The 20,699-nt window shown below is 35.5% G+C and overlaps 4 protein-coding genes across 4 annotated transcripts; 3 read left to right on the plus strand and 1 right to left on the minus strand.

Annotated features, from left to right (window-relative positions):
* Positions 1–1,668: 1,668 nt before the first annotated feature.
* LOC111809398 (anthranilate phosphoribosyltransferase) lies at positions 1,669–7,554 on the plus strand. Its single transcript, XM_023695852.2, has 10 exons — positions 1,669–2,204; positions 2,867–3,346; positions 3,443–3,600; positions 3,854–3,937; positions 4,057–4,109; positions 4,328–4,409; positions 4,892–4,999; positions 5,285–5,408; positions 5,525–5,610; positions 7,029–7,554. Exons 1-10 carry the CDS (start codon positions 1,826–1,828, stop codon positions 7,248–7,250), a joined length of 1,776 nt encoding a protein of 591 aa, XP_023551620.2. The 5' UTR covers positions 1,669–1,825; the 3' UTR covers positions 7,251–7,554.
* A 756-nt stretch (positions 7,555–8,310) lies between these two features.
* On the minus strand, positions 8,311–13,289 carry LOC111802363 (ribose-phosphate pyrophosphokinase 4-like). The gene is made up of 7 exons (XM_087125529.1): positions 12,835–13,289; positions 12,069–12,384; positions 11,823–11,918; positions 11,510–11,578; positions 9,713–9,841; positions 9,537–9,636; positions 8,311–8,811 (listed from the first exon to the last, which is right to left on the minus strand). The coding sequence occupies exons 1-7, from the start codon at positions 13,233–13,235 to the stop codon at positions 8,678–8,680; spliced, it is 1,245 nt and encodes a 414-aa protein (XP_086981655.1). The 5' UTR covers positions 13,236–13,289; the 3' UTR covers positions 8,311–8,677.
* Positions 13,290–14,358: 1,069 nt separating this feature from the next.
* Positions 14,359–18,615, plus strand: LOC111802348 (glutamate--glyoxylate aminotransferase 2). The gene is made up of 14 exons (XM_087125524.1): positions 14,359–14,515; positions 14,869–15,043; positions 15,574–15,639; positions 15,962–16,079; positions 16,336–16,417; positions 16,527–16,614; positions 16,743–16,901; positions 17,130–17,303; positions 17,388–17,519; positions 17,614–17,679; positions 17,775–17,839; positions 17,918–18,009; positions 18,115–18,271; positions 18,357–18,615. Exons 2-14 carry the CDS (start codon positions 14,927–14,929, stop codon positions 18,466–18,468), a joined length of 1,428 nt encoding a protein of 475 aa, XP_086981650.1. The 5' UTR covers positions 14,359–14,515; positions 14,869–14,926; the 3' UTR covers positions 18,469–18,615.
* A 1,095-nt stretch (positions 18,616–19,710) lies between these two features.
* Positions 19,711–20,536, plus strand: LOC147793827 (cyclin-dependent protein kinase inhibitor SMR6-like). The gene has a single exon (XM_087125532.1). It carries the CDS (start codon positions 20,052–20,054, stop codon positions 20,373–20,375), a length of 324 nt encoding a protein of 107 aa, XP_086981658.1. The 5' UTR covers positions 19,711–20,051; the 3' UTR covers positions 20,376–20,536.
* The last annotated feature ends 163 nt before the right edge of the window (positions 20,537–20,699 follow it).

Raw genomic sequence — 20,699 nt, forward strand, 5'->3', positions numbered from 1 at the left:
TGGGAATGCGTGTATACAACGACATGTTGGGGAAGTATCCTGTCCTCGTGACATACATGCATGAGCTCTCACATTTTTCAAATCATTGTATATAGCTATGATGCATGTCATATTTCTATACTTTTCATGACATAACCTTCCTATGAGGCATGCGTTCGTGTACATTACATATCATTCATGACTCATCAAATATCTCATAGAGTAAGATGTGAATGTGATCATAGCATACATAGACTATATACGCGAAGTATATGTATCATAGAAAGCTCAAAAACATAGAAGAAATAACATATGGATGAGCTACAACTTATCCAATGTAGTCTGAATGCATTCCAATAATAAAAACACTTACTTGTAAGGCTAAGATGAAATCACTAATTGCTTGTGTTGATGTTCGTTGGATCCTGTTCGTTTTGAGATTTAAGTATACCTACCTAAGATGTTTCATGACATAATAATTAGACTATCACTAAGTCAAATACGACTCTAGAATAATCCAAAATAGCAAACCATCTAGCAAATAGGAGAAGATCAATTCTTTAGTTTAATATGGGTATTAATGATTGGTCATTAATGGTTAAAAAAAGGTAGAATAGGTCAAAGATTTATTACATAATAAATTAAAATATAATAAACTTATTCAACATAAATTTTAAATTTATTCACCTATCATATATTTTTTTATTTTTTATTTGAGTTAAAAGGACCTCTTAAACTAAATAATAATAATAAGTTTAGAAAATAGTAAAAGTTTTTTTCTTTTATTTTCTACATACTTAAAAATTTAAAATTTAAGGTTGTAATTTAGTCAATTTATATGCTATTTAAAAAATAAAATTGAGTATAACTTAATTATTTAAAATATTATATTATTGATCGAAATATCATAAATTTTAATTATCTACATTTTATTGAACTATAACACCCATAAGACCCTGCTTTATTGTGACAGTCTTTCTCTAAAAGTTGAGTTTTGTGAGAACTTATTCCAAGCTTTACATGAAATTCTCATTTAAAAAAAAGAGGGAAATTTTGGAGAGTGATGGAGAATAAATTCTCGATCTTTTTCTAATCTCTTATTCTTTTAATTCTTTTTCTCTAAAATATGTATTTGGGTCGGTTTGTAGGTTGAATTTTTTTTTGTCGGGTCAATCTGACCAACCCGACTAACTCGAAAATAAAATTATAATCCAATACTATCCTACGATTAAAAATATTTGACTGTCAGTGACTGATATGAGTGATGTCTTGTGTCTTGCATATTTCAGTTTTATTAAATTTTAGTTATTAATATAATGCGTACTATCATTAATTTTTTTAAAAAATTAATTATAAAAAAAAAACTTTAGAATGAATTGGGTTGAATTTAAGTTAATTAAGTATTTAAAAATGCTTCAAAATTATTCATTAAATATTATAATAGGATTTTCTAAAAATATTTAATTTGATTTATTTTTCTGAAAAAATCGAAATTTAAAGAATGGTTTCATTAAGTTGAGATTTTAACTAATACAAAAGAGAATAAATTAATTTCGTTTTAATAAAATTATTCTATATTATAAAACAATTAATTCGTTTCAAAACGAATATAATAAATCAAATGGATTAAATATATAAAAAAGAATAATAATAATAATAATAAATAAATAAGAAAAAAGAAGGAGATCGTCCAATGAAATCGAACTGTGAAGGAAATGCTTCCTTTGAGCTCTTGTAAGATAAAGACCAATATAAAATGGCAATTATAAAATTCCAGTAGCCGTGTTCCATTTTTTTTGCGCCATTTCCAGACAAAGTTTGCAGCGAGTAGAAGATCGAGATCGACATGAAAGTTCTCTGCCATCCTGAATCTTCGGTCTTTCCTGCACATCAGACTCGCTGGAGAAAACACAGAGATCTTCTACGTTTGCAGGTTCCAACTCCATTGGTATTTCCTGTTAAAGATCGAGGACGTTGGATTAGAGGGAAGCGAATATGCTTGAGGGCGAAAGCTGAACTAGATTGGGCAATGATGGACCAATTAGGACTTTCAGAATCAGATGTGCAGAGTCCGGCAATTTCCACTTCGTATCGTAGTTTGAATTTGCCGAAGCCAAACCAGACGGTGCTGGAAGCTCAGGCTAGGGTTTGCACAGGACCTACACAGACCAGGCCGCTCGGCGAAGAACAAGCGTTTAAGGTGTTGGACACAATTTTAAGATCAGGTACTTCTATATTCGTTGCTAGTTACGTTTCATTCGTCGTTTATATTACCGGGCGAATTTGGTGCTGGAGGTGAGTAGGATTGCTGATATTTGAGGAGAAGACGAGAGGTAGAACTCTTGAAAACGTGTTCTCCCATACGAGGCTAAAAATCTGCTGAACTTGTTGTTCCTTCAGTTAAGTGTTTCTGTGCTTGACGAGAAAGAAAAAGTTAGGCGTCCTCACTCCAATCTTATTCTTAGATATATTTTGTCATAATTGTCGCGGTTTAGAAATAATAGTTAATTGGAATGATAGTTATAGAGAACTTCTATAAAATTTCAAGTTGAACCAGTTCAGCACTAAAAACCTGTATACATTTTCTCCCATACAAGGCCAAAATTCTGGAGAACTTGATCTTCCTCAAGTTCAATGGTTCTGTGTTTGACAAGAAAAATATTTATGTATCATCGATCCAGTGTTGTTGTTGGCTAAATTTTGTCATTGTAATCATGGTTTAAATACACAATAAATTGGAAAGATAATGAAAAAGAACTTAAAATTTTAGTCAATCCTGTTCTACGAAGCCTATTTAACTGACACTGCTGGATGTCGCATTTAATGTAATGCTTCTATTTTGCCTGAAGTGGAGGAGTTTGTTATCTTATCATTGTCAATGTTTCAGCTAAAGGGGATCTTAAAGGCGAAGAGGAAGTGTCACGATCGCAGCTAGGAGCATTCTTTTCTGCAATGACTATACGCGCAAATGTCTTTCCTGAGGCAACTCAGTGGAGTGAAGGGGAAAAGAAGGCAATGACCACATTTTGGCCACTCCTAGTTCGAGTTCTAACTCCTGATGTAATCTTCCTTGCTGATCCTGAGGGTACTATTATGGGAGGGAGTTCGATTGGGCCTCAATTTATTGGGCAGGGGTCCTGTGAAATGAGGTTGGTTGGTGCTCTTAGAGAAATTTTAGCAGGAGGGCATCTAGGGTATGAGGAGGTCCAAGGGGTGATGAGAGATGTGCTTCCACTTAAAACAGAAAGCCAGATGTCGTCGGGAGTGAGTCATTCACTGCTTTCAGCCTTTCTAATTGGTCAACGTATGAACAGGGAAACTGATCGAGAGCTCAAAGCACATTGCCTTGCATTTGATGAAGAATCGGGTAAGCATTTTTCACTGATTAGTATATTTATGTGGTACATCAAAATCAAACCATGGCTCTCGTGATTAAGTATTGAATAATGAATATTGAAAATAGGTCCTACTCCAGTTGCTGATGTTAGATCATTGACTCATTATGGGGAACCTTATGATGGAAATACACGTTATTTCAGGAGCACATTGTTTGTTGCTGCGGTTAGATCCTGTTATGAGGAATCTTGCTTGCTCCATGGTGTGGATTGGATGCCCCCAAAGGTCAAATCAGGCTTTCCTTCTCTTTTTCTTTTTTATTTTAGCAAACAGGTTATTGATTATTCCCCGCAGATAAGCTTCAATACAACTGATAAAAGCATCCTCTTATCCTACTCATTCCATCGCTCTCATCCAAAATCTTATTGTTACTTGATAGAATGTTCTTTTTATGTTAAACATGATCTGGTGCTCTATGAACGGAGTGTATCTTTTTTAACTTTGTATGTTCAATTCTTCCATTGGTCATCTTCTATAGGGTGGTGTTACCGAAGAGCAGATGCTGAAATTTATGGGCGCAAACACAAACTTAATGCCCTCACATGCTAAAAGACTTCTTGAGGTTCACTATTTTCTGTTCGACTCTCACATATACATTAATTATGATCCTGTGTTATTCTCAGTTATGCACGTAATGTCATATTTCGTCTTAATCTTTTATCTACCACTAATATATTTCAGGATGAGGAGGTTGGTTTTGCTTATGTAAGTCAGCGTGAAGCTCGCCCATCGTTGTATGAATTCTAATCAGTTTGCTAATTGTCATTGTGTATTTATTGTTGTAGAACGTGCCTTTTCTTCTCTCTAATGTTTGGATTTACCAGTATTATAATAGCTATATACTGTTTGTTCTTTCTAGTTGTGGTCCCTAATTGATCCAACCCAGTTTGGCATATTTAACCTGTTTCTTATTATTTGAGCGAAAAGAGTATTCTTTTTGTTATATTTGTAGATATTCATTGGTTGGGCTGAGAGAGCACATAAAGAAACGGCCACCATTGGCAACGACTGAAAAGGTTCAGCAGTTTGTGAAGGTGATATTGATCTCCACGTTTTTGTGTGATCAATCTTTTAGCATGTTATGTGCACTTCACATGATCTTTCAGTTTGAGAGTATCTTACGAAACATGGATTTTATCTTAAGATAACCAATAAATGATTATTTGAATATCAGCGACAAATATAAAATTGTACAATAACAATATGATATTAAGGGTATATTCATCAACTTATTTGTAGATTTGCTTAATAGCCAATGACAGAACCCCAAGTTTCTCATGATGTTTATTGGACATTTACATGGTTCGTTAGCTTAGGAATCTAAAAAATGACTTTCTTTATCTAAAAGCGGTTGAATGTATACTTTCAGACATGTTCTAAGTTATAAATGTTAAATATGCACATGATTATAAAACTGTTGATTGATTTGCTTCTTCCCAATAAATAGGTAGTCGGTAGTAATTTGCTTCTAGTATTGTCTGGATAAGTAACGTTCAGAGGATAATGCTTAATGCAGGCTAGAGGGAAGGAAGCTATTGTGACTGGATTCTATCATCACGGTTATGAAGAGCCACTTCTAATGCTAATGAGGAGAAGGGGTGTTCATTCTGGCTTAGTGGTGAAGGTTGGAATTTAATCTATTAAATTATATCTAAGAAATCATACGCTCATCACTGGATGATTTTTAAGCTCACTTGTGTATGCATGAAATAAAACATTGATTATATTTGGGCATGATATAGCATTGCAAAAATGTATAAGGTTTCTGAAGTCACAACTCCGTAACTTCCAAATGGAGTCTACTTATTTGAGTGATTTCTGGAACTTGCCTTTTCACAATGGAGAGGTTTATATGACTCAATTTGCTACTTGTGCATTGTCTTAAACATTTCTCTCGTTCTTGTTACAGGGTGAGGAAGGAGCCCTCTCAATGACGACAAGGTTGCGGTCAGCCGATGCTTCAAAAGGACTTCCTGTCAATTACTGTTCCGGTTTTCGATCACTGAGCAAGCAATCAGCGTTTGAAGTTGATGGTTTAAACATCAACCCTTATGTTTTTCTGGCTTACTAATTCTGAATATCAAGATGAAGATCAGTTTAACCTTTTTGGCATGAATTCACGTAAAGAATGAAACAATTGTGTTTGCAGGAGTATCTCGTCATAGTTTCAGCCTGGCGGTCAATGCCGCAGACTATGGATTTCAACCCACTGATACTCCAAGGACTGATAGATCGGTACTTTCTTTACTTTTTTTCCTAATTATTATTTCCATCTCTTTTTTCCAACACTTGGGACGACCTTGTTCTAATACAGATGAAATTTGTGGTTTAATCCAATTTTTACCGGAGAATGGGGAGGAATTAGTTATTAATTAAGCTAAATTTCAGGTCTCACAACTTGTATCTAATAGATTTTTTATAATTTTTAAAAAAATTAAAATTAAATCCAGTGTCTATTAAAATTTTAATTTTGTATCTAATAGATTAGTGAAATTTAATTTTTTAAAAAAATTTAGAGATTAAATTTGTAATTTTTAAAGTTTGGGGACTAAATAAGAACAAAATTGAAAGATGAGTAACTAAAATTTAAATCCAACCTATTAATTAAAGTAGGCTGGGAATTTGAAGAATCCTAAAGATGTTAGGTTTGCAGCCTTTTCTATTTTGTTCCTAGAAAAGAAAAAATCTCAAAGATACAGTCATCATGTGCTTTCTGTACCCGGTCATAAAACCTTTTTGGCAACTTTCTCACGGGTGATTTTCTGAAGGAAAAGGAGTTGGGGTGGGGACTTATTAAAAGCTCATTCCCCGTTTGGCCCAAGGACTTAACAAAGAAGGACTTCGTTACCCCACTCCACAGACTTCAGCGCTCTTTATTGTTGAAGTCTACACACTCCCCAGCCCTCGATTGATTTTTCACTCATCACTTCCAACCCCTCTCTGATATTCTCTCGTCTCTCTCTTTGAAACTCTGGGATTTGCTTTTTCTTTCTCTTCTATTTTTCTTCACCTTCTACAGTTCATCTCTAATGTGTGGTTAGTTTGATTTGCTCTCTCTGTGTTTTCTCTCTCTCTCTCTCTCTCTCTCTTTATTGCTCTCCTTTCTTCTCTCTTCCACAATGTATTTATTTGAAATATTTTTGTGGCCAAAAGTATGTCTTCTAATATTTTTTTTTGTTATTTATTATCGACCCAAACCCATTCTTACCCATTAGACATCTTCAAACATTTTGTTCTAATCTCGACCCTTAATAGCCATTGGACCTTCAAATTGTATGTTATTTTCTATTATATTCGTGCAATTTTATAAATCTAACATATTTTGTTTATTATCATTAAAGTTGATATTTAAAGAAATTTGTAAGATATACATTAAAAGAAATCGCAATCGTAGAATTCATGGGAATATATCCATAATAATGAAAATTTTAAAACTTGTGCTAAAAAACAGTAAGACAAAAACAGCTAATGTAAAGATAGACATGATGATTGCCTAGGTTCGGAAGTGCTTGTGATCATTCAAATCTTAATATGGATCTTAATTATCCAATGGCTTTCGTTTGTTTTTTATTTGTTGTTTGCATTAGGATTTTATGTAATTTTATTAATCAGCAGTGCATTCTTTCATTGATTTGCAATGTGTATATTTTCAGGTGTCAAAGAACATAGAGTTGGGCCTAGCAGCTCTTAATGGTGACAAAGGACCAGCATACGATAGAATTGTTTTGAATGCTGGGATGGTGGATCACTTGTTGGGATGCAATGGCGCTGAAGATGTATCCGTAGCGCTGGATAGGGCAAGAGAAGCCATCGACAGTGGCAAAGCTCTTAAACGTCTCTTGAACTATATCAAGATTTCTAACAAGTTGAAGTAAAGATTCTCTACGGCATTTCATTCTTCCTGTTTTTACTTGAACAGATCCCTTCATTTTCGTTCCTTTTTTTAAAAAAGAAAAAAGAATCTTTCGGAAGGCGAGAAACAGGCCAGTGGTTTCGAGAATGTTGAGGGGTACAGTGGACCTGCCGTGCCCATTTTATACGTTAGGTTTATAGATGTTTGTGTCCGACTTTATTTAAATTTTTTATAAGCTTTTCCGCACAATTTTAGTGTTGAAATGTTTTATGTCCAACATTCTTCATAATTTAACATCGCCAATAATAATGGTACCCAATTCTCCATTGCCCATCTCATTTGGAAAATAGACCGTCGAAAGCCTACTTAATCTGGATGTTTAAATTTTCAAAAGTATATTTTTTTTTAGTTATATTTAAATTTGAAAGAAAAAAAAAAATTTATCCGGTTTTGAAGTTCTTAAATCACATGCATCTCCGTCCAACATGCCTCAGTCTACGTAGAACTGTTAACATGCAACTTGTTTTCCTCTTTTTAATTTTATGCTGAGTTTTATTAAAATAATGTTCATATAATTAAATTTATTTGATAACTATTTGATTCTATTATTACTCTTTTTTAAACTAAACTTGCAAACAACACAAACTTATAATCAACAAGAGTGTTTTCAAGATTCATGTAGAGTTTGAAAAAAAAAAAAAAAAATTTAAGAACTCAAAAAAAAAAAAAAAAAATTATTGATAATTCAAATATTTATTTAAAATGAAATTCAAACAAAAATTGTGAGGAAAAAAACGGGCAAAATTTTAAAAATAAGAAGTTAAAAACCAAATGATTATCAAATGAAACTCAACCAACCAAATCTTAGTTCTTCGTTTTCTTGTTTTAAAAAATAGGCTTGTTGATTAAATTTCTGTATTTTTATTTTGTTGTCTATGTTTTAAAAGTATTTTCACAATTCAAACCAAATTTTGAAAATGGAAAAAAAAAAAAAACCTAAAAACTTGCCAACCTAAAAACAAAATCATTATAATTACTATAAAGAAAGTTTCTTAAAAAAAAAAAAAAAATAGTTCTAGACGGGTCCTAATAAATCTTCCATTTACCATTAGATATACTGACCAAGCATATGATGAGCCTTGATATGCAGATGTTTCATTTATGGGAGTGAGAACCTTTGCACGAGCAGTGTCTTTCAGTCACGCTGCTGGTTCGTGGCTTTAAAAGACGAGACCAACCCACTGTTGCCGGTGGTTAGGTGGATCCTCAATCGTGCGTCCCAACTCAAATCCATACAACAATTATTTGCTACTAAAAAGCAATAGTGATCAAACACAGTAAACGTCATACATAAAAAGCATTAACTCGAAAGGGAAGTCAAGACTGAAGCAGAGCTCACATGTTGATCTCCAGATTGAAAAGGATTCAAACAATCCTTTGCTCATCTGGCTATATACGAAGCGCTGCAGCTATAGAACCCGCAAGGCTAAGAACTTCAAAAGGAGCTTTATTCGCCACTTCTTTAACAGTCAATGGGCACGAATCAGTAATCCAGAAGTAGTTCAGCCCGTTCTCAGGATGCCCTGTAAATGACAGCAGCTTTAAGGAATGAAAACCGGAAGATATATATGCAGGCAGCATTTGATTAATTATCAGTTTAAATTCTACTGTACTTTCAAGTTTTAAAACTTGATACACTTCTTAAAAATTGACTATTTTCGTCTCTTAAAATTTAAAAAACGACAAAACAAATGGACCAGAATAGTCACTTTTAAAATGTATAGGGACCAAAATAAATATTTTGAAAGTATTGGACAAAAATGAACCAAAGTTGAAGATGAAGGTACAGTGACCAAAACGAACTAACACCTTAGTTACTTCATTTTCTATACCATGACTAATCAATTCTACATGTTGCATGCCACAATCCACAGAGAGTTGCAATACGCGAAGCAAACTCACACGTATTTTGTTCTGGATATGTTTGGTATCAAAATTTTGTGGTTTCAAACTCACGCGAAGCAATACAAGAAGCAAACTCAAACTCACACGCGAAGCAAACTCGCTGATGGTTTCAAAATTTTTAAGATCAGTTTGGTCTGGATATGTGCGAAGTGTGGGGATCAACCCAATTTTGTTGTCGATAATCTTCAATGTATTTTCAAAACTTAATGATTCTATCTCTTCCGGTTGGGCTTCGTGAAGGACAATTTTACTCCTTTCCCTTTTAGTTGGGGATTATGTGTTCCACACGCATATAATAAAATAACAGTGTATCAATATAAGGCTAATAATAGAGCAAAAATACCTCCATTATCATGTTTAAAGCGTTGCCACGATCTATTTGGAAAAATCCCGTGTGTTACGTAAGCACTGATTTTTGCTGCTCCATGTGCAGCCAACACTTTCTGGAATGAGAAGAGAGTAAATGCGCATTCCATAACATATCTTCAATAAGAGATTCATACGCAAGTATTTAGTTACCTGACACTCTATTAGAGTTCCACCTGATTGAACCAAATCATCAACAATCACAACATGCCGTCCTTTTGGATCTCCCTCCTTTAGGCGCACAATTCGTTGTTCTCCTTCCCGAACTTTGGCACATACAATCTAAAGTATCAACAAGATCATCATGCAATCAGCAGAACTTAAAACAAGGTTTAGCATAGCAGAATAAAGATGATCATGCAATGTTCCTCGTGGAAAATACATCCTGGAGGGCACAGTTGAATTATATGTTTGCCTAGACCATAGTTTATCTCCCTTGCTTGTTTGAGTATGTGACGGAGTACGGAATATAACAGATGGCCAGAAGGGAGTTTAAAGCAGTTATTCAAGGTTGTAGGTCCAAAACGCACCAAAGACCCAGGTCCAGGCCTTGGGGCGGGTGTGACCTGGTATGGGGAAGGAGCCAAGCTCCCACTCCCGGTTATCCAAAAAGTGGTATAGTTGAACCTATAATAGAGAACGACATGTTGTCTATCAAAGGTTTAAGTCATCATGAGTTTAATTCAATTAATTAAGACACATACACACACTAAAAGATCAGTTTGAATCTCTACACCCCATGTTGAACTCAAGAAAACAAGTCCAAACTTTAAGAACAGGCATAGTTTCAATACAAGACACAATTTTAAGACTTATATTCGCATTGTAATTTAAGTCCTTAGCATATCTTGTTTTTTCACTGACATCTTCAAGATCACCTATGAAGCCAATTAGATAAAATTTGAAGAGGCCAAGAGGCTACTGAGCATTATGGTTAACCTCTAAGAAATTGCCCAGATAGAAGGGTGTGAATCCGGAGCAATCAGTGGACTGCTCTGTGAAATATTTACTTCAGCAGTTTGTGTACAAATCAGAGACTACTGAGAAACATTCTGAAGGTTATTTGGAAAGACAAAATGCCAAAGAAAACGAAGTCCTCATGGACATTACTCCTTGGTGTTAATCCAAGCGAGGTTATTAAAAAAATATCAGGAAGATGATGTCAAATTCCAATTGGTCCCAGCCTTGTTTCAAGTAAATTCAGTTCAGTTCTTACTGCTTGAGTGTCTGTTCAGGGAGTTCCGAATGAGCAATTGGATATCTGAATGCCTATGTTGTAAGAATCTTCCTAATTGACTTCCTATTATATAATTGTTCTTTGAATTTTGAGTCCACCCCTTTCTTTCCATTAATGTTTCAAGTTCACATAAAAACTTGTATATGAAAATCACTCTACAGTTGGTTAGGTTCAACTCCGCTGCTAGCAGCTAGAAAAATTTGTCACAATCTTAGTAAAACCTAGTATTTTGCAATTTTACTGTGGCAATTGTGAAAACCCATAAGCATATTAGGGCTAGCAAAACTTAATACTTCTATAAATATTAAATCCATTACGTGATTATTTAATGGCCGTTCTGTTTTCTAGACAAGGACTCATTTTATTCACCCTGAGAAAAGATTTCTACATTGTACTTCTCATATTTCCTCTAATACCATCTTGACTCCAGAACTTGCTAAATGTGGAGAATCGGATATTAACTAAACTGATTGCTAACCAGCAAAAATATGCCTTAACAACTAAAAGTAACTTATTCAGCTATCTGAGCAGTGGAGAGCCTGTTACACTTGATCTCCTTGTTTACTGATATCTATTATGGGCCTCACACAGTCTATCATATTCTCTTCACGACAAGGACGTGTTAGATTCAACATAATCTATTTATCATTCTTTCATTTACTTTTTCTGAATGAAAGTTTTCATAAAAGTATATACATATATAGTCTATTTACCGTAGGAAAATGCTGCAGCTGATTATGAAATCTTTTCCATGCTCCATCATCAGGAAAAGCAATTGCCACCTAGAAAGCAGAAAATTCTGTCACTTCAATGAGATAGGTACTACAAAGTAAATCTATTCAACAATTCTACTGCAAAATTCTAGATCGATCTTGTCTCACAATGCAGTTTTGAGACAAATATTAAAAAATCAAGGACGATCTAAAATAAACTTCTATGAAAACACCACAATCATATCAACGTAAGCTATAAATGAACACAGACACGTGGAGAGAAACAATAGTACATAGAAGACAAAGAGCTTACATTGTCAGAATCTGGCAACTGCTGCAATCTATTTTTTAGCAAAGGAATTCCACTTTCAAAGCAAGGTAAAATATTGTCTCCAAAGTAAAACCTCTCCTGATGAAAAAGAGTAAGAAGAGCTTAATAAGACAGCCACCGAAGAGGAAAAAAGCACTAAAAAAGGTGACGAAGGATTCTTATAGGTAAGTTATCTGCTAAAAAGGAAAGTTCTACTCATTTTATATTTGTAGATAGTAGCTATTGAACCTGCAAGGCATGAATGTCAAAAGTCACAAGGCTCGTTGGTCCTCCTCTTGAAATAGGTATATTCGATAGGATCCGCGCTAGAGTAAAAGCAGTTGCAACATCTCCTTCATCCTCCATGCGCTCAAAAGTTCCAGTAGGAAAGAAGGGAAGAACAAGCGTAAATGAAGAGATGAACAGTTTCGGCAGAGCATAAATAACGGAGAGTTGCTCAAAGATTACAGCTGGTGAACTGAAGGATGCAAGAAAAGCCACATGCTGTCCACGAATTCCTTGTGCATTAGGTATAAATATGTTCGGAAATCCATCCTCAAACTTCCTAACATAAGAACGTAGTAAGCATTAATCCAAAGGATTTCTGATTTTGATGAAATTTTAACTAGAATACAAGTAGAAATTAGAAACTTAAACAGCTTGTGTTTATCATGCTTTAATCATTAATGAGAGGCACGTAAATACATTTTCCACCAGCAGAATACGCAATATTGTTATGGAGTGAAAATACTATAAGTTCGAAAACACAGGAGAGCTTCCAAAATCTCAACAACTCGACGTTGTGATCAGGAGCATTACAATCTCAACAGCTGCATCTGCGGTGAAATTTTGAGGTATGAAATGAAGACTTTCAATTGAAAGCACAGCTATACATTCTGGATCGTCACAGCGATAAGCCGTAGTCAGAATTAAAAATACTGCAACGATTAGAAAACTATCGAATGAAGCTTTTCCTAGATATTTCCTACATTATGGCTAAAATAATCTAACTAACCTCCATGAGATATTACGTAGCTCAATTCCATCGGACTCAGCGGCGATTTTCTCCGCGAGAATCTTCGTCTCCGCGCAGAAAAATAGGCAGATCTTCTTGGCGTCGCTTTTAGAAGACAATTCCAGACCGGCGGCGGCGACTGAGGCAGCAGCCATTGGTACGGAGGACGAAGTAGAAGCAGAATTTTGAATCGAGGAAAAAGGATCAGTACCAGGAACGCTTTCGATAGTCCACGGATAAGGATTCTCGAAATTCTTGATCTCGCACGCAATGCGGTTCTTTATCTTTGAACATCCGATGGCGTATGTTCTAGAAACTATTACCGACGACGAACTTCGAGAGGATTCGACGCGTGTGTTAGGGCTTTTGAACAGAATTAGAAGAGAGCGGTTTGCCGCCATATGGCCGATGTGACTCTCGCGACTGGCGCCGTTTTATGCTGCACTTGGTTGCCTCTTTAACTGTATAAAGTCTATTCCAGTTGCTGGTGCCAGGAATAGTATGCAGTCAAAAATACCCCCGGGCATATAAAAGCGCGCGTTGTTCTGCTGGGTAAAAATGTAAATATCGCAAACGACGACGTTTCAACCTTAGTATGTTTGCAGAGCGGATTTCCCGAGGCCGGCTGCATTTTGCCCTTCCGTGTCATTTGACTCATTACCCAATCCATTAATTTATTTTTAGACACTACAAAAATGGAAAAGGACAGTGAATTACTTATTAATAAATTATTGGAACTTTCCGACGTGTTTATTTGGTAACTTTTAAATAATCTTTTATAAATTCAGAATTTTGAAACAATAATTAATCTAGTTACAAATTCAAATTTTAAAATATATCTTTATTAGATAAGAAATTTTTACAAAAAATATACAACTAATTAGATACAAAATTAAAAAATTTAAGGATGTATTAAAAACAAAATTGAGTGGTTGAGAATTTACAAAAATATCCATTTACCATGCTAAACACAAATAGAAATGTCAATTAAGGCATAAAATTTAATTTTGTAAATGATGTTGACAATATGTTAAATTGATAATATAAACAAGCTTTATGCAAAGTAAGGGATTACAAATTGGCATACTCTAAATTGACAAATTGGACATCAATATTGATGTTCATTCAAAATTAATGTCAATATCGATATCGTATCAAAATTTCAATTTTACAATAATACTAATAAAAAGGGTTCGTTACAACCATAAAAAGATGTAATCATAATAAACCACATAATTCAAATTAAAAGTTTATACCATAACTTCATACTTTAATGCTATTTTATGAAGGAAAAAAAAAAACAAAGAATATTTAAATTTTGATATAGTATTTATTTTAAAGATCATGAAGATTATAGAATTTGATTTTTGTGTGTTGAAAAGGAACACCCGCCACTACTTGCCGATTTCATTGGCCGAATACGACCATGAGCCAACGTAACAGAACCGCCAAATTTCTGGACTCTTATCAAAACTGAAGTTTCTGCATGAAGCTGCGCCACACTTTTGGTGCTTTATCTCTTTAAGGGAAAAATCCACATTCCAAATTTCAGTGGCTCTGCTGCATCGTTTCGTTCAATCTCATTGCCAACAAAAACTGAGCCGCCCCTGCTGCTCCCAATTCTGTGTCACTCGCTCACGAGCTCCACTACCTCCTGCAGCGCTTGCCTCGAACAAAACAAGTTCTTTTTCTTCCCCTTGCAAACGCGTGAATCAAATTTTTCTCTATTTGGGAGTGTTTCGCTTCCCATTTTCTGTAGATTATCTTCTTTGCATGTTTATTGTGTAGTTTGTTAATTGTATATTGATTTCTTCCTCGTTTGTGTGAATGCCCAAATCAAAAGAGCTATAAGCTTTTTGGTCTGTCCTTTGCATACACAAAACCCAAATGCTTAATCTAAAACTCAAGTTGATAGGTTTGGAGTCTTCTGTTCTTCTTTTTGTGTGTGTATTCCCAATAGTAACCCGATGAAACTTGATAACCTGTGATTTCTGTCATTTGGTTTCTCATTTATCTTACTTCTCTAAAATTCAGGTTCCGGGCAGATTGTGTTTAGCTGGAGTAATAGCTACTAGAGATTAAGTATATCATCATGTCACAAAAGGCACTAGACTACGAGTCGATTAATGAAAATGTGAAAAAGGCTCAGTATGCTGTGAGAGGAGAATTGTATCTGCGAGCTTCTGAGCTTCAAAAAGAAGGGAAAAGGGTATGCTTTGATTGTTAAAGGAGTTTGGTTAATTGGTTATGTTTCACCTTTGATCAGTACTTTTGTCCTGCAATAAGTTTTTGGAATAAACTTGGCATTTATCTCCGCATCGGTATGATCTTGTCCATTTTAGATTTAAGCTCTTACGTCTTTACTTTTGGTTTCACCCAAAAGGCTTTATACCAATGGAGATATTGTATCCTACTTATATTATGAGATTCCACATCGGTTGGAGAGAGAAAAGAAACATTCTTTATAAGGGTGTGGAAACTTCTCCCTAACAGACATGTTTTAAAATCGTGAGGCTGAGGGCGATATGTAATGAGCTAAAGCGGACAATATCTACTAGCGGTGAGCTTGGGCTTGGGCTGTTACATATATACTCATGCTCTTCCCGTTATATAGCCAAGCAGGACTTTGGTGGCACTTTCAACTCGCACACTTGCTATGTCTTGTTTCAGTCTCATTCAGAGCAATTTTTCTGGCCCAAACATTTCTATTATTGCTCATAGTTTCAAAAATTTCTGCAGATTATTTTCACTAATGTTGGGAATCCTCATGCTCTTGGACAGAAGCCATTGACTTTTCCACGTCAGGTCTGTTACTGCAGCCACTTTCATTTGATCTTTTTTGTGAGTTCAAGAACGAACTTAGAAGTGTCTAGTAGATGCCAAAACTTTTAAATTTTATGTCTAATAGACCTCTGAGTTTAAAAGTGTTTAATAAACCTTTGAACCAATAATTTTGTATCTAATAGGTCGTTGAAAGTTGAAGGACTTATTAAACATTCTATCAAAGTTCAGTGACTAAATAGACACAGATATAGAAAGTTCATAAACTAGACTTGTAATTTGGGACCAAAGTCAACTCTGGTCCCTATGGGTCACCATAAATACTACCTAACCCTTGATTCTACAGGTTGTTGCTCTTTGTCAAGCTCCCTTTCTGTTGGACGATCCTAATGTAGGATTATTATTTCCTGCTGATGCTATTGCAAGAGCCAAAAGTTATCTCTCACTGATTCCGGGAGGGCTAGGTAATTTCTTAATTTGATTTCACAAGTTAGAGTGATGCTGGACTAATCGTTGAACGATCTTGCCGGTGAGGAGGGGTGTCATGAAATCATATAAGTGAGGACAGTTTTAGTTTCAGATGCTCTTTTCTATAGTAATAGCATGGAACTTGGAAGTACAACTGATTGAGGAAGTTCTGAAATTTGTTTCATAGAAGTTAGGATCTTCAAGAAGCTACATAGAACTGATTGGCATTTAATCCTTCCAAAATACTTCTAGGTGCTTACAGCGATTCTCGAGGACTTCCTGCAATTAGGAAGGAAGTAGCAGACTTTATAGGAAAGCGAGATGGCTATCCAAGGTGATAATGATGATATCTCTATAATTTTTAAAGCGTTTAGAAAGTCATTTCAAACATGCTCTTAGATTCATGACCTTAAAATCCTTATTGTTCATTGCTGTTATGACAGCGATCCGGAACTCATATACCTCACCGATGGTGCTAGTAAAGGTGTAATGCAGATATTGAACACTATTATCCGTGGTGAAGGGGATGGGGTATTATTTCTTGACTGACCATGACCATTTGATTGCTTTTTCTTGCAAAATATGTTACTTGAATAGCTTTTCCCCCCATTCTCTTCACCCCCTGTCTTCATGTTAAGCTTAAATTGATGCTTTATCAGATTTTGGTCCCGGTTCCACAATACCCTCTTTACTCGGCTACAATAGCACTGTTTGGGGGCTCTCTTGTTCCATACTACCTAGAAGAGACTGAGAATTGGGGTCTTGACATTAACGACCTTCGCCAATCAGTTGCTCAGGCTCGCTCCAAAGGAATTAATGTTAGTACATTTACCATATTTGTTGGTGAAAGTGAAATCCTGTATGCAGTGTTTCCATAAAAACATGAAACCAAGAATATAACTTTTCGGTTTTTGAATCTAGAAACCGAGGTATCTTAGTCGATCCTTGCATACATAGCTCGGTAGACATTTATGTTTGAGTGTGTTTATATCTTCAGGCCAAAGTCATACTGATAACTCGTGTCTTATATGTTGGTTTCTGGTCAGATAAGAGCAATGGTGATTATAAATCCTGGCAACCCCACTGGGCAATGTCTTAGTGAAGCAAATCTGAGAGAGATTCTGAACTTCTGTTTCCAAGAAAATTTGGTCTTACTTGGAGATGAGGTGTATCAGCAAAACGTATACCAGGATGAACGCCCCTTCATTAGTTCAAGAAAGGTAAAATTGTCATGTTTGAGCCTCTCAACATTTTCTTTTCGGTTCAGTTTTCAACTCGATGATATGATATGTTGTATCTCTCAGGTATTACTAGATATGGGTCCACCTATTAGCAAGGAACTGCAGCTTATTTCTTTTCACACCGTGTCGAAAGGATATTGGGGAGAATGTGGACAGCGGGGTGGATACTTCGAGATGACCAACATTCCTCCAAAGGTTTGATTACTTAATAAGATTACCATTCAATTTCATTACTTTCCATCCAGCATTTTTATGATACTTGTGTAACATTGAATCGTCGATGATGCAGACGGTCGATGAAATATATAAGGTTGCTTCTATATCACTCAGTCCAAACGTTCCTGCTCAGATATTTGTGAGTCAACTCAATGTGTTATATGTTTGATCTTAACCTTTATATTTGGCTTGCCTGAATTCTCTCATATGGAAAGTTGCTTTCTTTATTTGCAGATGGGGTTGATGGTCAACCCACCCAAGCCTGGTGATATTTCTTATGATCATTATTCTAGGGAAAGGTATGGCTAGCATCACATCCTCCTCTTAATGGTTGTCTGGTTTCTTCTTATGATCATTTATCATTTTTGGGATTGTAGCAAGGGGATCCTTGAATCACTGAGGAGAAGGGCAAGAATAATGACTGATGGATTCAATAGCTGTAAAAATGTAGTCTGCAATTTCACAGAAGGTAAACTGTTTTTTGTTAGAATGTTCCATTTTTTTTTAACTCTTCCCTCCCAAAATTCTATTGCTATGATATTAGATTAAAAAGACTAAGAGTATTTGTTAACAGGTGCCATGTATTCATTCCCACAAATACGCCTCCCGCCGAGAGCGATCGAGGCTGCCAAACAGTTGGGAAAAGTTCCTGATGTTTTATACTGCCTCAAGCTCTTAGAAGCCACTGGAATCTCCACTGTTCCAGGCTCAGGTTTTGGGCAGAAAGAAGGGTAATTATATTATAAAATAATCTCTCTATTTACAAGGTGTTTTCTTGTATCTTGGTCATTGGCATTGGCTGATTTTTACTTGCAGGGTGTTCCATTTGAGGACAACCATCTTACCTGCTGAGGAAGACATGCCTGAAATCATGGCAAGCTTCAAGAAGTTCAATGATGCATTCATGGAGGAATACGAAGGGCGTTAATCAAGGGCATGATCGGATCGGCTTCGAATTCACTATGTACTACTCTCTATGGATAATGTAAACTGTAAAGCTTCTGCAAGCATACATAATATCTAACCTTATTATGAGAACTCAATTATTCTATGGGATTGGATGTCATGTTTTACACTGGCTTTTGAATTTTGAAATTGGATTGAACTTTGTTCAAATCTGAAAGGTGAGGAATATGGAATACTGGATAAGGAAGAAAAAGCAGCTTTTGGTAAACTCCTTTGCGGAGCACTGGGAAGAAACCTACAAATTCCAAGATTCCTTCGGCTTGAGAATAACTCACCTTGAAAATTGGAGCTCTTTAGTTTGAATTTTTCTGGGTTTTTTTTTTTTTTCTTTTCTTTTCTTTTTTTTTTCTTTTTCTTTTCTTTTTCACTAAATATCTATATAATTGTTTTGTTTTATTGTTAGGTAAATAACTTGCTTGCACTGTTTCTGCAAATTTCACTACTTTTCATATAGCTCTGTAATTTAAACTCTACACTTGAATGGGTGATTCATTTAATAATTCTTATAAGTTAAAGTTTTCATTTGTTGTGTTGATATATTTAATTTGTTGAGTTCTTGCGATGTCCTCCATTGGTTGGAGAGGAGAACAAACCACCATTTATAAGGGTGTGAAAACCTTACCCTAGCAGACGCGTTTTGAAGCCTTGAAGAGAAGTCCAAAAGAAAAAGTCCAAAGAAAACAATATTTGCTAACGGCGTATTGGGGCGTTACGGTTCTTTTTCTGTATCTGGTTGATTGTGTAACAACCTCAGAGCAAATTAATGAGCTTTGGTGTTTTGTTAATGAAATGTTGTGTTGTTTTGGCTCATGGACAAACCGAGCAAATTAATGAACTTTGGTGTTTTGTTAATTAAATGTTGTGTTGTTTTGGCTCATGGACAACAAAAGTTTAGCATGAATGAGACACGTAATAATTATTATTTAAATTTTAATGGGTGAAATTTGTTGAGGATTGTTCGGAGGGAGTCTCACTTTGACTAGTTTAGGAAATGATCATGAATTTATAAGCAAGAAATATATCTTCATTGGTACGTGACCTTTTAGAAAATCAAAAGCAAAGTCATAAGAATTTAAGTTCAAAGTAGACAATAACATACCCTGGATGAACAAATTAGGAAATTGAAATTTAAGCGCCAGAGTCAACTACGGTTGGTTGGTTGGTTGGAAGTTCGTGGAGTTTCCCCTCTCTCCCACTCTGGGCAGGGAATCTATTAAAGCATGAATCTAAATTTTGCATTGTCACTATTCCTTCCCTTTTACTCCCAAAATTTTTCACTGTTTCTTGATTCCTAGAGAAAAGGGAAAAGAAAAGAGGAAAAACTCCTCTTTAGAGCTGCAACAAACGCAACGCAAAGCAAATTAGGCCAAAGTCACTTTCCATATTCTCCTTTGCAAATCCTCGGCACCACCAACTTTGATCATTTAATTTTATTTATTCCTCTGCTTTTATCCAAACTAATCCCCTCTTTATTCCCTTATTCCCCCCCTCTATATTACTTCCCTACATCTCTCTCCTTCCCCCACCCCCCACCCCCCAAAACTTATGGGATTTTCAGAGAATTTCCAAGACCATATGGGCTTCGAATTCGATCCCAGAAAATGGGTCATCACGGGAATTCAGTCACGACCTCCTCTTGTGCCTATTTACACGAATCCCATTCACAAAGAACTCGATCACTGTGACACAGAAGACCAACCGCCGACGCCGACAGGAGACGACTGTCGGATCCGGTCCGGTTCAAAATGCCCGCCCGCCCCCAAGAAGCGAAAATCTTCTATGAAATTCAACCATGGCAATGTGAGGCAGTTCTTCAAGCCTCCGGATTTAGAGGTTGTCTTTAGTCGACATGTCGAGAGGGCTAATTGATCAAGCTTTTGTTTCTTAACTTTAGCTATTGGCTTGCTTTTGTTTCATCGTGAATTTTCATATTAGCTCTTTTCGTTGTTTTATTAGTTGATGCATTGTACAGAACTGTTTTCTGTCGTTCATGTGGACTCAGAAATCTCAGAGATGGAACAAATTTTTTTTGAACTTAGAATTTTTGCTTTCGACATTTTAAGTTCTTTTCTCTATTTTTTTTATTCTGAACTTTTAATTTTTTAAATTTGCTTCCTTTTACCTTCATTTTGTTTTTCGAGGTAGCTATGAGGGTATGGACTAACAAGTTCATAATTTTAAACTATGAAGGTC

Source organism: Cucurbita pepo, chromosome 1, assembly GCF_057944985.1.
Source record: "Cucurbita pepo subsp. pepo isolate OVF chromosome 1, ASM5794498v1, whole genome shotgun sequence".
Taxonomy (NCBI): Eukaryota; Viridiplantae; Streptophyta; class Magnoliopsida; order Cucurbitales; family Cucurbitaceae; genus Cucurbita; species Cucurbita pepo.